The sequence below is a fragment of the Astatotilapia calliptera genome, chromosome 5, assembly GCF_900246225.1.
Source record: "Astatotilapia calliptera chromosome 5, fAstCal1.2, whole genome shotgun sequence".
In the NCBI taxonomy this organism is placed as follows: domain Eukaryota; kingdom Metazoa; phylum Chordata; class Actinopteri; order Cichliformes; family Cichlidae; genus Astatotilapia; species Astatotilapia calliptera.
This window is the reverse complement of record NC_039306.1, coordinates 12,197,467-12,212,127: the sequence shown is the minus strand read 5'-3', so window position 1 is coordinate 12,212,127 and position 14,661 is coordinate 12,197,467. Positions and strand designations below refer to the sequence as shown.

The 14,661-nt window shown below is 39.5% G+C and overlaps 1 protein-coding gene across 11 annotated transcripts in view; it reads right to left on the bottom strand.

Moving 5' to 3' along the window:
• The window catches only part of ptprt (protein tyrosine phosphatase receptor type T), a 326,863-nt gene extending 316,767 nt beyond the window's left edge, over positions 1-10,096 (bottom strand). For all 11 annotated transcript variants that reach the window (XM_026167280.1, XM_026167283.1, XM_026167281.1 and 8 more), the window contains exon 1: positions 9,660-10,096. In XM_026167280.1, coding sequence (XP_026023065.1) covers positions 9,660-9,747 — 88 coding nt within the window. In that variant the 5' untranslated portion in view covers positions 9,748-10,096. The remainder of the gene's footprint in view (positions 1-9,659) is intronic.
• Positions 10,097-14,661: the final 4,565 nt, after the last annotated feature.

The window sequence follows — 14,661 nt, the reverse complement described above, 5'->3', positions numbered from 1 at the left end:
TTCTTCCTAATATGTTTTTTTCTATTTCTACCGCTTGTGTTTCCTGCCCTGCTTCTTTTTTTTATACAGTTAAGGATGATGATAGAAAAGCTGGCCATAACTACTAATAGAGACCAAGACCCGAGTTGTAATAAACAGGAATTATTCTACAAAGGCTCTTTTATCCTGAACTTTAAAGTTTGATTTGGTTATTTAGATTTTTATACGAAATGTTTTATAGACTAGTTGAGAGTGCCTCTGACTACATCTGTGTATCTATCTTCTGAGTAAAACCTCCCACACAGTCTGACATAAATTAAATTTAGTCACTCTGAGAATACAGTGAGATGCTCAGATGTCATCTAATATCTTTTCTTTCTCTTCTCTCTCCTTCAGCTAAATTGAATAACTGTCTTTATAACTGCTACCCACACTTATTTGACTCATTTCCTCCTTTATTTCCCTTTTGCCATCCACACCCCCAAGCTTGTTGATTCAGCCGACGAAGCAGTCTCTCTCGCCTAACATCTTCTATTAAATATGGATTAATTACCGCAAAACCTTGTTAAGCATCGTTAAGACCTCTTGCATTAATCAGCAGTTATTTTAATTAGAGGGAAGGAAGTTTTTAATGCGCTGCACCGTGTATGTTTTACACCTCCAACATTCTAATCAGCTCAATCACGACTTGATTTGTCTCCAAGTTTGTTTTGCCATTTTAGACATGTGCCCTCATCTTCAGCAGTTACTCCAGTTGGAGTACCATGGCAGGAAAATGGCTACTCTAGCCTTTTCATAAAAGCTTAACTAATCTGGAGGAAACATCACGCCAATTAAGAAAAATTGGTGAGAATATCGCACAAGCATCAGTTATTTTGGCAAAACCTCAAAAGCAGTGTCCTCACATTAAAGAGACAAAATCCTGGGTTGGTTGTAGTTAAGGACAACTTTTATCTATTGGAAGCAAAGAAGGAAGTCATTCTAGAGCAGGGGTCTCAAACTCCAGTCCTGGAGGGCTGGTTACCTCAAACTTTTCCATGTGTCCCTGTTGCAGCACACCTGCATAAAATGAATAGGTCATTAGCAAGAGTATAGAACTTGACTGCATGCTGAGGTGGCAAATCAGCCATTTGATTCATGTTACAGCAGCTCATGAGTGAATAAACATGGTGCAATAAAAGTACTGTTAGAAGTACATTTTTCCAAACACTTACATTTACTTGAGTAGGGTTAGGGGTTGCCACTTCAGCATGCAGTCAAGTTCTATACTCTTGTTAATGACAGACTAATTTTATTCAGGTGTGTTGCAACAGGGACACATGGAAAAGTTTCAGGACACTGCCCCTGAAGGACTGGCGTTTGAGACCCCTGTTCTAGAGTTATGAAGTCCTCAGAGAACCAGTTTAATTGAATGCTCAGTATTGCTCTTATTTTAGTTGGGCAGTTGCTTTAAATAAGACCAAAATTATTCCTTGTAAACAGTTGTGGTTTGTCAGATTAAACCAATCTTAACTCCAAGAGAGCAAAATCAGGAAAGAACTTTTATTTTGAAATTTTTCACATCACATTCTTACTATACAAGAACTTTTGAAACCTAATGAATATTTAAATACAGATTAATTTGTTATATCTTTATCAATAAAGACAGCAATTATATGAAACTGTTGAAATAGAGATATGTTCATCCAAGGTTTGAATAATCTATTTTATACATAATTTTTCTTATTTTGTGAGGTATTTCCTGCTCTGGTACAACAGACGATGTTTCAGTAGAAATAAAAACTGTGTATTTAGTAGTTGCTCATTAAACTTTGTGTGCTGTGCATACCAATAATTTCAAAGTAAGAGGTTATTATATTATTAGCCCTGTCAAAGATATTTCAGCAAGCTACTGACTTTCAACCAGAAGACTGAGGTCCAGTTCTCATGTCAGAGAACACTTCAGTTTTGTCTTCATTCATGGATTAATTTCAACCAAAACCTGTTGGTCAGGTGCAGGCCTAACCAACATCTTTTCCTAACTCCTCAAATTAGGAAAAGATGATTGTTTGGATGAAAAAGTAACCTTTTACAGCAAGAAACATGTGTTCTAAAGCATAATTCTTTAAATTACCAGTCAATTAAATCTGACCCATCAAAAAGGTGACAAAACCAAAGTTTTTTTTTCATGACATGTGTGTCACAGTGTCTAAAAAATGCTTAATTATTAAAACTAATTAACATGCCATAAACTGCTTTCACAAATGAACAGTGGAGGCGATTTTGGCAGGGGGCCAGCTTTCTGAAAATTTAAGGAACCACTCATACTCAAAATTTTATTAAGAGTTGCATTTTCTTTTCGCCTAACTCCCGAAAGCTTAAAAGTGCCACAAAGCTATGTTTACTGATGCATTCCCTTCTGAAAGTGAAGTCAAAGTGCAATAAGACATGGAAGATGAACATCTGCACCATCCTGCCCTGAAGCCGAAGTTAACAGCCTCTAAAGGATAAAAACAAAAACATTTTCCAGCTCATTTATGTCTGCTACCATCCAGCTGCTGAATTCTATCAGGAATGCCATTATGCCCTTCTAAGGTTAAGGTTTCTGAATGCACTGTTGTATCACTTATGATGGCTGTATAATTTATAGGCTGCTATAAACGTAACCTTGTATAATTTATGTAATGCATGAATTAACTGTAATTAATGGTTTAATTTGTTATAATGAAAGTTCAATGTCCACCAGGCATATATTTTATTTAGGCTATTACTGCTTGAAAGACGGCTGTATGGTAAGTGTTAGTGGTATCTTCTGCTGCTTTGAGGTGACTAATGAACACAGAAATGAATGCTCTTTTCTTCTCTTTTCAAAGCTCACAGTCATGATATTTTCTACTGTACTCAGGTAGGGAAAGAAAATCATTCCAGTGTAACTGGCATGTACCCAAAAAGTAATTATAATTATGAGAGTATCGTTGTGAGATTTCTTAATCATGATTTATGATATACTTAGTCAACATGACTGCATACCTCAACCTACACTTGTCCCAAACAGATAAAATGAATTAAAACTTCTTTTTTTTCACTGTATCCAAATTTGTTTATTGTTTATAATGTGGGTTTAAAATGTTGGCACCATATTAATAAGAATACCTTTTTGCTATCCAACTTTTAAGTTCTGGATTTGAAATCTTAACAGCACATTTAACTTTACCAGAACTATTGTAGCAAGTAATAATGAGCTGACATACTGCAGAAATACCATGTATTATGACTCTTTTGCCTAAAAACTGTATACTCTTTCCACATTCTACAGGGCCTGTGGGTGGCACACAAAGATGTACAGCAAGGCAAGCAACTTCAAACTATTTTTCTACAAATAAATTTGCACAAGTTGCCTGGTCAACTGGTCAGTCAGCAAAAGTGTTAAGTTAGAGCTGCAAGAATACGATCATTACATAGCTATAACCTGTTTTACATTTACAAATTACACTGCTGTCCCTTATTATATTTTTTTTCTATAGATACAACAATATCATCAATCTGAATTCTTTTGGCTGTGATAAAAGTGTAGCCTGGTTTTGCCAAAGGCTTCTTCCTGTTGAAAGGGAGTTTTTCCTTCCCACTGTCACCAAGTACTTGCTCAAAAGGGGTCATTTGATTGTTGGGGTTATCTTGCCAACTGTTGTTGTTCTTGTTGATGTTGTTTTGGCGCTATTTAAATTGAATTGAATTGAATTGAATTGAATTGAATTGAATTGAATTGAATTGAATGGCATATGTTCAAACTACAGATTTAACAATGCGGTACTTTACAATAACACAATGTCCTGGGATGATATTAACTTTTCAGCTTGTATTGCTATCTCACTTTTGTACTCAAAAAGTAGTGCACAAAAATACACTGAAATATACACCATATGTTCTTAGTTTACTTTAATGAGGGAAGGCATTAACTGTTTATGTTTATGCTCAACTATAAAGGGAATTCTTTGTTTTAAAATGTTTATACATGCTTTCTACTTTTCTCTGAGAGTAAGTGAGAGATGTTTCTCCCTCTGAGTCATGCTCTAAATCCTCTGCAGGTGGGAAAAAATTTTTTTCTCCGTTTCATGCTCAGTTTGTGCATATTATAAGACATCTTGGTTTCACTACACCAAATATCTTCAGCCCATTTAATAAAGCTATCTGTAGTTCTAATGGAAAACTGGCCGCATCTCTGATGGCTAAATCTGTACATTTGTTACGAATGAGTTTTATGTGCACTGATGGCTCCGTGGACACACCAGGCAATTCGCCCTCAGGCCCATTAAACACACATTTTTCTTGTCCTTACATTAGAGTTGCATTTGACAGCTATGTCATCGTTGAGTGCTCATAGTGTCTCATTCAGCTTTGAACTGTCAAATATCCCCATCGCAGATAACTGTCAGCCTGGCTACCATCTTCCAGAACAGAGAACTCATGGTTGTTTGCCTCCCACAAGGGAGTAACTTTGTTAATGTTTTCAGGCAATAATTTTGATAATTGGCCATGAGCTTACAGAAAAATTACATTTCAGTAAAAACATGCAGAGGAAGGGAATATAATCTGCATTTTTGTGACTAGGGGTATAATGGTGCTGAAGGTGCTTTGTGATTATTGCCTCAAATGTTGAAAGGGCTTTCAGACAAATGGTGAACTTGAAAGACATCCTAATAATGAAATTTATTGGAGAATCATAAAAGACAGACCACATCTATGGTGAAAAAATGACTTTCCCACTATTTTTTTCCCAATCACTCTGTATGTACTCCTCGCTAGACTTTAAAAAATGGAAGATGTACGAGACTTTTACACGACGTTAATGAGAACTGTGGAAATGATTTTGTCTTTCCACCTCTGAACTTGTCTGCAGCTGAGATTATAATCAGCTGAAATTTCACAAAATGTATTTGCATTAACCAAAGCTTATGTTAGCACTTAGAATAGGTCTTCCAGCTAATTGGTGCCTGGCAATTCAGGCTATTGCCAGCATTGGTGGTAAGCCATCTAAGGGTGGTGAGTGGTCCCTGCATCAGCAGGCATTCAGCACCAAGGGTATACAAATTAATTTCTGATGTAACTGCGCGCTAATACTGCACCACATGCACATTTGCATTAACACCTTCTTTTTTCTAAGTGCACATTAGTGAATGGAGAGACTGGCTGCTCTCACTCTTTATACCTTTGGTCTCTTTCAGCTCCACTATGCACTACCATTCATTCAACACCAAACTGTCCGTCTCTTTCTATTTCCGACACACACACACACACATGCACGATGCTCCAGCACTCAACATGCCCTGCTATTAGGCTGTCAGTTAGTCGGGCCAATAGAATAAGTGGTGTGGATTAGGCAGAGACACACACGCACACAGAGGATGGACAGCATACTAAACAGAGTGGGGCATGAGGTGACAGATATCCTGTCATAAATCCCTCTCTCTCTCTCTCTCTCTCTCTCTCTCTCTCTCTCTCTCTGTCGTTCTTTAAGACACATACACACACACAGCAAAGGAAACAATTATAGCCACTCAGACAGTCGATAACAGTGAGACATAATCAACTTAGTGCAGTTTTTTTTTTTTCTGGAAGTCTTGTGATACTTTGTCATTTCCTCCGACCACTTGTCCTTACTTCTTTGCCTCTCTACATCTCAGCTAGACAGCTCCTCTCTTTTTTTGTTCTTGTCCTCTCTTCTGCTCTCACAGTCTCTTCCTTCTCCAGTCCTGTTCTTGGCATCTGCTCTTCTCTCCCCTCTGTAACTTCAGTTTCTCTACCTTTTGTTTTACATGTCCAGAATGTTAATCTACTTCTTACTCTTTCTGTCTTTTCTTTCATTTCCATCATTTTCTTCTTTCTCCACTTCCTTTCAAAATAGAAGGGGAGATGGAGAAGATTCATAGAGAGCAGCTTGAAGGCAAAGGCAAAAGGATGAGATTGCAAGAAGGGATGGTCATATCATCTGCTGCCTCATTCGTCACCCCATCTAGATGAGTACTCTCCTTCTTACTCCTCCTCATATTTTCCCTTGCATCTCTCTTTCTCCCCCTTTCTTCTTTCCTCACTCCCACCCCTTTGTTTTGCTCGCTTAACCCTGAGTTTCTCTCTCTTACCCCTCCCCCTCCTAAGTTCACCCTTTCCACACATCTCCTCCATTCTCTTCCCAAATTGTTCTTTGACCTTCTCATTTCACCGCACCTTCTCGTGTTCTTTACTCCTAAGTTCATCATTGTTCATTCTACACGTCCTTCCTCTGCTCATGTAAATCTCTTTTTCCCCTCACCTCTGCACATTTTTACTCCACTTCACTTATATGAGAGGTCTCCATGTGTCATTCATTTACAAAACGCACATAGCAGTCTCTACACTAATCTTACAAATGGCTCTTTAATTGGGGAATTGAGAGATGTTTATTTGATCAGAGCCAAAGACTTCTCTATATCCCTTTATCATGTCAACACAACAGGCAAACAAGTCAAGGAGAAAGAGTAAGTAAGTACACGGTCGCTCCCTTTCTCCTTTCATTCTTTTTCTCACTTTCCCCCCTTTTGTCCTTGCTGCCAAAGAAATCTAATTAAGTGGAATATAAATTGTAAATTGGTTTCCATGAAAACACACACACCTCAGTGCCCATCACCTCCAGATTCAACCGGATATTCAACAATTAGTGGGCACTGGAGCTCAAAGACATGTATCAGGAGCACAGCTGCACCCAACACACACACACACACACACCAAATGAAAGGACGGCCTTGAGTAACACATGCCTCTGCTTTCTTGAACATAATGTTGTTGCAAAACACAAGAACAAATGAACCTCTTTTTAAAGGATCAGTTCACCCAAATCACAAAAGCAAAGGTAAGGAGAAAGCAGGTAAGTTATTAATGCTTTATCAATAAGTCATACACTGACTTCAGCTTAAACTTCAGCTTAAACCAATTTCAAAACGCCAACTAGAACAGCTGAATGTTTAAAAAAAAATACAAGTATGAAATAAATAAACACAGAAAAACTAAGTCCGCAAACAGACAAATACAAATGCAGCTTCCATATGAGGATGGATTAGAGGGTTATTACAACCTCTACAAGATGTCATTAAGAGTGACTGACAGCCGTGGGGTGAAATTGATTTCTTCATCATTGGATTTCAGTCTATTATCATTATAGCTGAATATGTTTCACATTTTTTTGTAAGAGGAATAAAAAGAAAAAACAATCATTTTAAAAAGTCTGGTCCAACGCGTGTGTGTGTGTGTGTGTGTGTGTGTGTGTGTGTGTGTGTGTGTGTGTGTGTGTGTGTGTGTGTGTGTGTGTGTGTGTGTGAGAGAGAGAGAGAGAGAGAGAGAGAGAGAGAGAGATAGTGGAATCTGTCCGACAGATAGCAAGGATGTATCAATATCGCCCCCCAACGGCACGTATCAAACAACAAGCGAAAAAACTGTCCCTTTGCTCTCTTCTGTTACATATACAGGAACACACACACTAATAAAATAAATTGCAAATAAAGTGAAAAATGTGAGTGAAACAATTCAGAATGATGATGCATTCTTATATTATAAAGACTCCAAATCGTTCTTTAGAAAAAACGAACAAACAAACAAAAATCTAAAAATATTTTCAGCCTCTGCAACATTTTGAGCCTTTTGTCCATTTATCACAGCCTGATGATGAGATCACCTGTGTTTCATTAGTTGCTTTAAATCTGTATGAAGGATAGGCTTTCCTTTGTTTATGTGGCTTTAAAACTGTTTTCTTTTGTTCTCCTCGTGTCTGTTAATGTTAGCCTGTCGAAATGAAGACTCATATCTCACAAAGCTTTAAGTTTTTAGTTGAATTCAGACATAAACACACACATTTGACGAGTTATGTACTTCCTTTATCGTAACGCACAAAGTACAGGTCCGCTGCACCATTACGCACGGAAAGAGGCTACTCGCGGCTCTGCACCTCTGCAACACAGAATGCAAGATAAAGCGAGGAAGGACTCAGTGTTTAGAGCCAGTCTTTCCTTCAAAGTAGCCTCTTTTTGCAGTCGTACAAGTCATGAATACCAAGCAGAAGATGCTTGGAGAGAGCAGAACACAGAGTAGACAGGTTGCTGCTGCAGTCCGCTGAAACATCGCTGACTTTAAAGGATTTTCTTTTCATCTCACGTCTACCTTCAGTTTCCTGAGTTTGAGCAGAGGACACAAGCGGACGTTTTTGAAAGTCTCATATTGTATCATGACCGTTAAAAAGTGAGATTCAACGATCAAAGAGCATACAAAACAGCCCTAGGCAGAGGGCATAAAGTGCTTGCATTATAATTTTAAATATTGACTATATTTTTTTTGAAGAATCGTTAAATGTTTCCATTACGGAATCGCATGTTGATCTCTTCTAAACGGCTTCTTGGTTTTCATTCGGGATGTGTTTTATCAAGAAATGATATATATCCCATGTTTGGGAGTAATAACGATGCTGTTGTAATTCGACTCTCGTGTCTTTGTATCTAACTGTGGAGCTTCCACTTCTGAAAAAAGATAATCGTAATCACCACTGACTCGATTATATCCCTAAAACCAAAAGGATTCCGAAAACTCTCCATACCTCGCCTGTGCGTAACAAGTGCCAGAGCGATGCTGAGTGTGGGCTGCGGAGGGGAGATGTTGCGGACAGCAAGAGGATTCCGTAGCTTTAAACTCCGAGAGATTAAACTGTGTATCTGTATGTTTACTGTAATATACTGTCAGGTATATTTGCCGTTTGAGAAGCGGAGTATTACTCGGCTATCTGAACTGCTGTTAGAATTAGTCCATTGCCCAAAGATTAAAAAGGAAACTTCAGTTATTCTTCACTTTGTTTCTAAATAACACTTGCACTTTTTTTCATATGGTACCGCTGTACAGGTGCGCGTTTATATGCATGCCGGAGTACATGTCAAAATATCTGTGATCATTAGGTTATGTAAAGAAGTGTGGGGACGCTGTAAATTGACTGTTTTGCGCTCAGACCGAGTCAAGCGCGCACTGTTCTGCCCGTTTCTAAAACCAAGTGATTTCAGCAAAGTAGACTATAATTTGAACTGAAAATGAGACACATTTCTACCGTCAACAACATGTAGCCCGTCCTTACAGTAAGCTTCGTAAAGCAAAACCTCCTAAAGCTCCAAAACTTTGTCAAAACCTCCGATGAGCCATGTGAAGCTGAACTGAATATGCTGACGCAAACTCAGACGAGTGTCCATCATAAGTCAAACTGGCACTATTATTAAAAAAAAAAAACATCTCAATAATTACTTAAACAAGGGATTTATTGCAGTTTCCTTTTTTCGGACATTCTTACTCATGTGCAAAGATTTCTGTGTGGATACAGAACAGTGGTTTAGATTCTGCGACTAACGTGCTGAGTTTAAAGTTGCTTTACTATCACATTATCCAGCAGTACCACATATGCATCTGTAATGCCCTGGAAATCACAAAGCGCTCAGATCACCCTGCATGTCCTCCCTATGTGAGCAACTTCAGCGCTGTGACATTCAACTCAAACTGAATCAAAGCCGACCAATGCACAAAGAATCTGAAAATATTTAAAACACACACACACACACACACACACACACACACACACACACACACACACACACACACACACACACACACACACACACACACACAAGAATAAATTGCTTCACTACCTGGAAAGAATTGTCCATCAGTGTGTCCCCAAAGTACAAAGTAGAAGAAAGCTGCCAGCCAAACGCCAGAATTACTCCGTTTATCCATCTCTTCCTTCTTTTTCTTCTTGTTTTGTTCAGCAGTAAGAATTATTTTACATACTCCCGTCTGGTCCTTAAAGTTGTTTCCCTTAGTTCGGGACAGCAGTGGCAGTAATAAGAGTAATAAAATCCTTGCATTGGTGGATAAGAAGAATCAGAAAGACACAAGTAGACGCAAAGAGGGAAGTTGGGGGCAAATAAATGGGAGCTCTCCGCTTCCCTTTCCTCTCCTATCTTCTATGTTCCGACAGAGCGAGCCAACGTGTCTGTGCGCGTCAGTGCGCGCGTGTGCCCCAGAGACTGTATGAAGGGCTCTGTGTATGTGTGCGCGCTCAGACGGTCTCTGACAGACTGACTTAGAGTTGGTGAGGAATGGAGAGGAGTGCACATTACACCGGGTGCCAGGCACCCGCGTAAAGAGGAGTGGATTAACGCGTGCTGAATGTCCGGTGACACGTTTCAAAATAAAACAGGGTGGCGTTTGAATGGAAACTAAAACAGGACATTGCCATTTACCATCAAGGCCGAGTTTTGAAAGAAGTAAGAGCTGTAAATTAACCAATAACTGGTCAAACTGGGAAAAACATGAACAAGGGGAGCAGAGTTCACTAAAGGTGCAATAAAACTGGGTTTTCCTCAGGTGTAATCTTGGGTATCAGCATTGGGGAAATATTAAAAAAAAAAAAAAAAAAAAAAAAGCATTTATGATCATTCTAAACCTAAAGAACTTCTTAAATGGAAACATCTAGTCCACTCTCTCACTGGCAACATACGTCTCCGTGGTCATTCTATAGAGAACAGTTTGGGACGTTTGGCAATAGATTATTTTAGTTTGGAAAAATGATTAAATATGGAGTCCTTTAACGTTAAAGTATCCGCGTGGTTAATTTGCTTGTATTTACTTTGGAATAAAATAACCACTAAGCAAAAAAGTTGCAGGCATACACGCACACTACTGCTTATTGTTCTATCGCCGTCATTAAACACATGCTTTTAACTTTAAGGGTTAGATGTCAAAGTTCCTTTAATGGCTTCGTTTTATTCCCGCTAGCTTCACTACAATAAAGCAGTTTTAAGTTCCTAGGTTCCCCCTGGGTCCTATCGCCTGCATCCTCCGCAAAGGATAGGATTCGCATTCAGTCTCATTTCTTCCTCCCTCGCATTCTCTTTCTTTGCGTGTCTTTTTCTGTCATGAGATCCCGTTCAGTCCACTCATTCTGCTGTCACAGGATTTCTGTTTCAAGGGCTGTCTGTCTTACCTCTCTGCCCACAAACACTGAAACACAATCTGACTTTAACACGCGAGTGAGTGTTTTTAAGAGTAAGATTTTTGTTTAAAGGATTTTTAAGAGATGCAGTGCCACCAAGGACTTTGGTAGAAACGATAAAGTTCAGATGAGCTGCTATGTGTTTTTGTTAACGGGCGAAACACTGATACCAAGTGTATGTTGAAAATATGAACTTGTACTGTAATATCTGTGTGATTATACTGTATCTAGGTGCTATAATAATGTGGGGTTTGTTTGTTTTTTTGTTTGTTTTTTTTATATGGTGACCTCATCCTGTCTCTGAGGACCTTCTGAGGAACGAGCTTCTCGTTTTTGTTCCACGCTAATAGACATAATATTATATCAAGGTTATTTTCTGTTTTCTTGTAGCCTGCTGGAAGAAAACAGTGTGAGTTTATAGAGTAAGCTTAAATAAATATGTCAGTTCTCACTTCTGGCTTTGGTTGTTGACCATGATACTGACCAAAGCTGGGATGGTGCCATTGATATTAATGCTTATGCTTGTATGACGTTATTTTTGCATTTACAATGTGCGCAGACATGCATCTGTGTCAGAGAGACAGCGAGAGAGAAACGCATGCAGAGAAAATATATGTGACAGCAATCTCTGTGATATGTTCAAGTGCAACTGCATCTGATTAACCATACAAGATCCTTAAAGCACCCTGATATCCTTAAAGAGACTACACCAACAACAAAAAAGAACTGCTATCTAATTAAACTAAATTTCAAATCAATCATAAGTCAAACATTCACACAGAAGTTTTGTAGATTTTCTGAGGAAAAAAACTGTGAACATTACTGACATCAGGAGTGAAGAGTAAGAATGTTTGAGAAGATGTTTTTGATGGTGGTCTGACCACTGAAGCTGTCACTATCAAGCCATTTATAGAATCACGTTTTGATGGCTTTGGTACTTTCCTGGGCTGAGACAGACAGACACCATAAAGAAGATAAGCATTTCTATTTGTGCACAGACCAGACTATTCTTCTGTTAGCCATCTTTTTGTGTTTGTTTTTTTAAGAAAAACTGTTCAGGTAGCAGCTTTTTACAATAAAAATACATTTGTGGATGCAGAGACATACAGACAAGCACACAATCAATCTGCCCTCATTTCTTGGAGTCTGTATTGTCACTTTGTCCGCTGAGTTTACCCATCCCATGGCTGAATTGCCTTTTTGGTAGTAAGCAGGGTTGGACTGGGACAAAAAAAATCACCCCTGGCATATATACATATATATATACACATATATGTGTGTGTGTGTGTGTGTGTGTGTGTGTGTGTGTGTGTGTGTGTGTGTGTGTGTGTGTGTGTGTGTGTGTGTGTGTGTATAGATAGATTTACATTGAAGCAAGTTTTAATCATTTTGGTACAGTTGTTGTTGGATTAGGACATGTTAGTGGCATTGCGGTGATGCTTGTGACAATTAAAAGCTAATCTTAGCTATTAGCAGACTATGGGCCATTTGGTTTCCTTGAATTTCTTCCTTCCTAATTTCATCCCTCCATCTATTTTTTTACAATGTTAATTGCTTCTTCTTTTATCTCTTTCACACTCTCTTGCTGGGACTGCTGTTCCTCCTCTCGCTTTTCTTCGTGGCTAATGCAAGGAACAGCAGGATCCTGTGACTGCAAAGGCTTTATTTTACTTGTTGCTGGTACTTCTGTTGACTAGTTTCGTTTTCTTTTTATCCCTTAGCTTTTCAGCTCCACCTTTCATCAACCACTTCAACAGTACACTCTGTTCTACAAGGTGCATGAGTACAGAGGAAAGTGTGTGTGTGTGTGTGTGTGTGTGTGGGTGGGGGTGGTTGTGGTGGTGTGTGTGCGTGTTATGTTGAGAGATTTGATTGAACCAATGGGTTGCTGTCAGTGCTTGTAGGGTCAGTGCGCAGTGACTCTTCAAGCTCACCTGTAGCCTCTTTAATTATATTGACAAAGAAAGAATAACATTGACCCATTAGCCCACAAGTGCGAGATTGCCAGTTCACCCCTGGTACTAAGTGACCTTTCAGTAACACTGGATACGCCTTACAGTGTGTGCCACGTGTTGTGTGTATCTATATGGCCTTGAGCCAGGTGTAGCTTTTAGAGTACCCACAACACCAATCGGGAAAGCAGTCAGTGCCTGTAGGGAAATAGAAAAATATAAGGATAACTACACTTCCAATAGTGGATTTCTAAGTCATAGTTCCCTCACGTATAGTGGGACATTTTTAAATGGACATTTGTCACAGAGAGTACTTGAGTGGTAAACTGACCTAGTTCTTGTGTGGGTTTGAACTAGGGCTCTGCAATCTATCATCTGTGATAATACAAGCATACATTTTTATATGATATAAAAAAGTCATATCATTATATCAGTGATACAGTAACATGCATTTATTTTCCCCAGTGCTCAACAACGTGACAAGCCCAGGCTGAACGCCAGCTTAAAACGATGATTTAGTAAAAAGGGAGCTACTTTAACAGCCTTCGACAAAACACACTACAGCATTATTGCAAAATATGCAAAAGAAAAAGAAAAAAGGTAACAGTCAAAGGAGCTTGCAAAGAAAAGCGTCTGGACTTCTTTAAGTTGCTTGAAGACGTTTCACCTCTCATCCGAGAAGCTTCTTCAGTTCTAAGGTCAAATGGTGGAGAGTCCCAGATATAAACCTAGTGGGAGTGACCCCCCACAGAGGGACAAAAGGACCCCCTGATGATCCTCTAATCGCCTGAGCCAAGGTGGGAAACTGGGTGTGGGTCTCAATCAGCCAGAGTTTCGGGTGTGTTCATTGTGAAACCTGGCCCCACCTTATCATGCGAATTCCTGAGGTCAGATGGCCCAGGATTTGAGTGGGCGTTAAGGCGTCTGGGAAGGGAACTCAAAACTGGATTATAGATGGCAGAGAGTTGGTGTCGTAAACCCCCGCCTCTGTTCAAAGATGGTCGCTCAAAGTGGACATAGATGGCTTCTTTCACTCCTCTTTCAAACCATCTGTCCTCTCTGTCCAAAATGTGAACATTGGCATCCTCGAAAGAGTGTCCTTTATCCTTAAGATGCAGATGGACAGCTGAGTCTTGTCCTGTGGAGGTGGCTCTTCTGTGTTGTGCCATGCGCTTGTGAAGTGGCTGTTTGGTCTCTCCAATGTAGAGGTCTGAGCATTCCTTGCTGCACTGTACAGCATACACCACATTGTTAAGTTTGTGTTTTGGCGTTTTGTCTTTCGGGTGAACCAGTTTTTGTCTGAGCGTGTTGCTGGGTCTGAAATGCACTGGGATGTCATGCTTGGAGAAAACTCTCCTGTGTTTTTCTGATACACCGGCTACATAGGGGATGACAATGTTGTTGCGTCTGTCCTTCTTATCCTCCCTCGCTGGTGTCTGATCTTCTTTTCTGTGCCTCTTTGCTGACTTTAAGAACGCCCATTTAGGATAGCCGCACGTTTTGAGTGCTTCCTTTACATGTGTGTGTTCCTTCTTTTTCCCTTCAGGCTTAGAGGGAACATGTTCTGCCCGGTGGTGTAGGGTCCTGATTACTCCAAGTTTGTGTTCCAAAGGGTGATGGGAGTCAAAGAGGAGGTACTGGTCCGTGTGTGTGGGCTTCCGGTAAACTTCGATGTTGAGTTTGCCGTTCTCTTCAATGTGC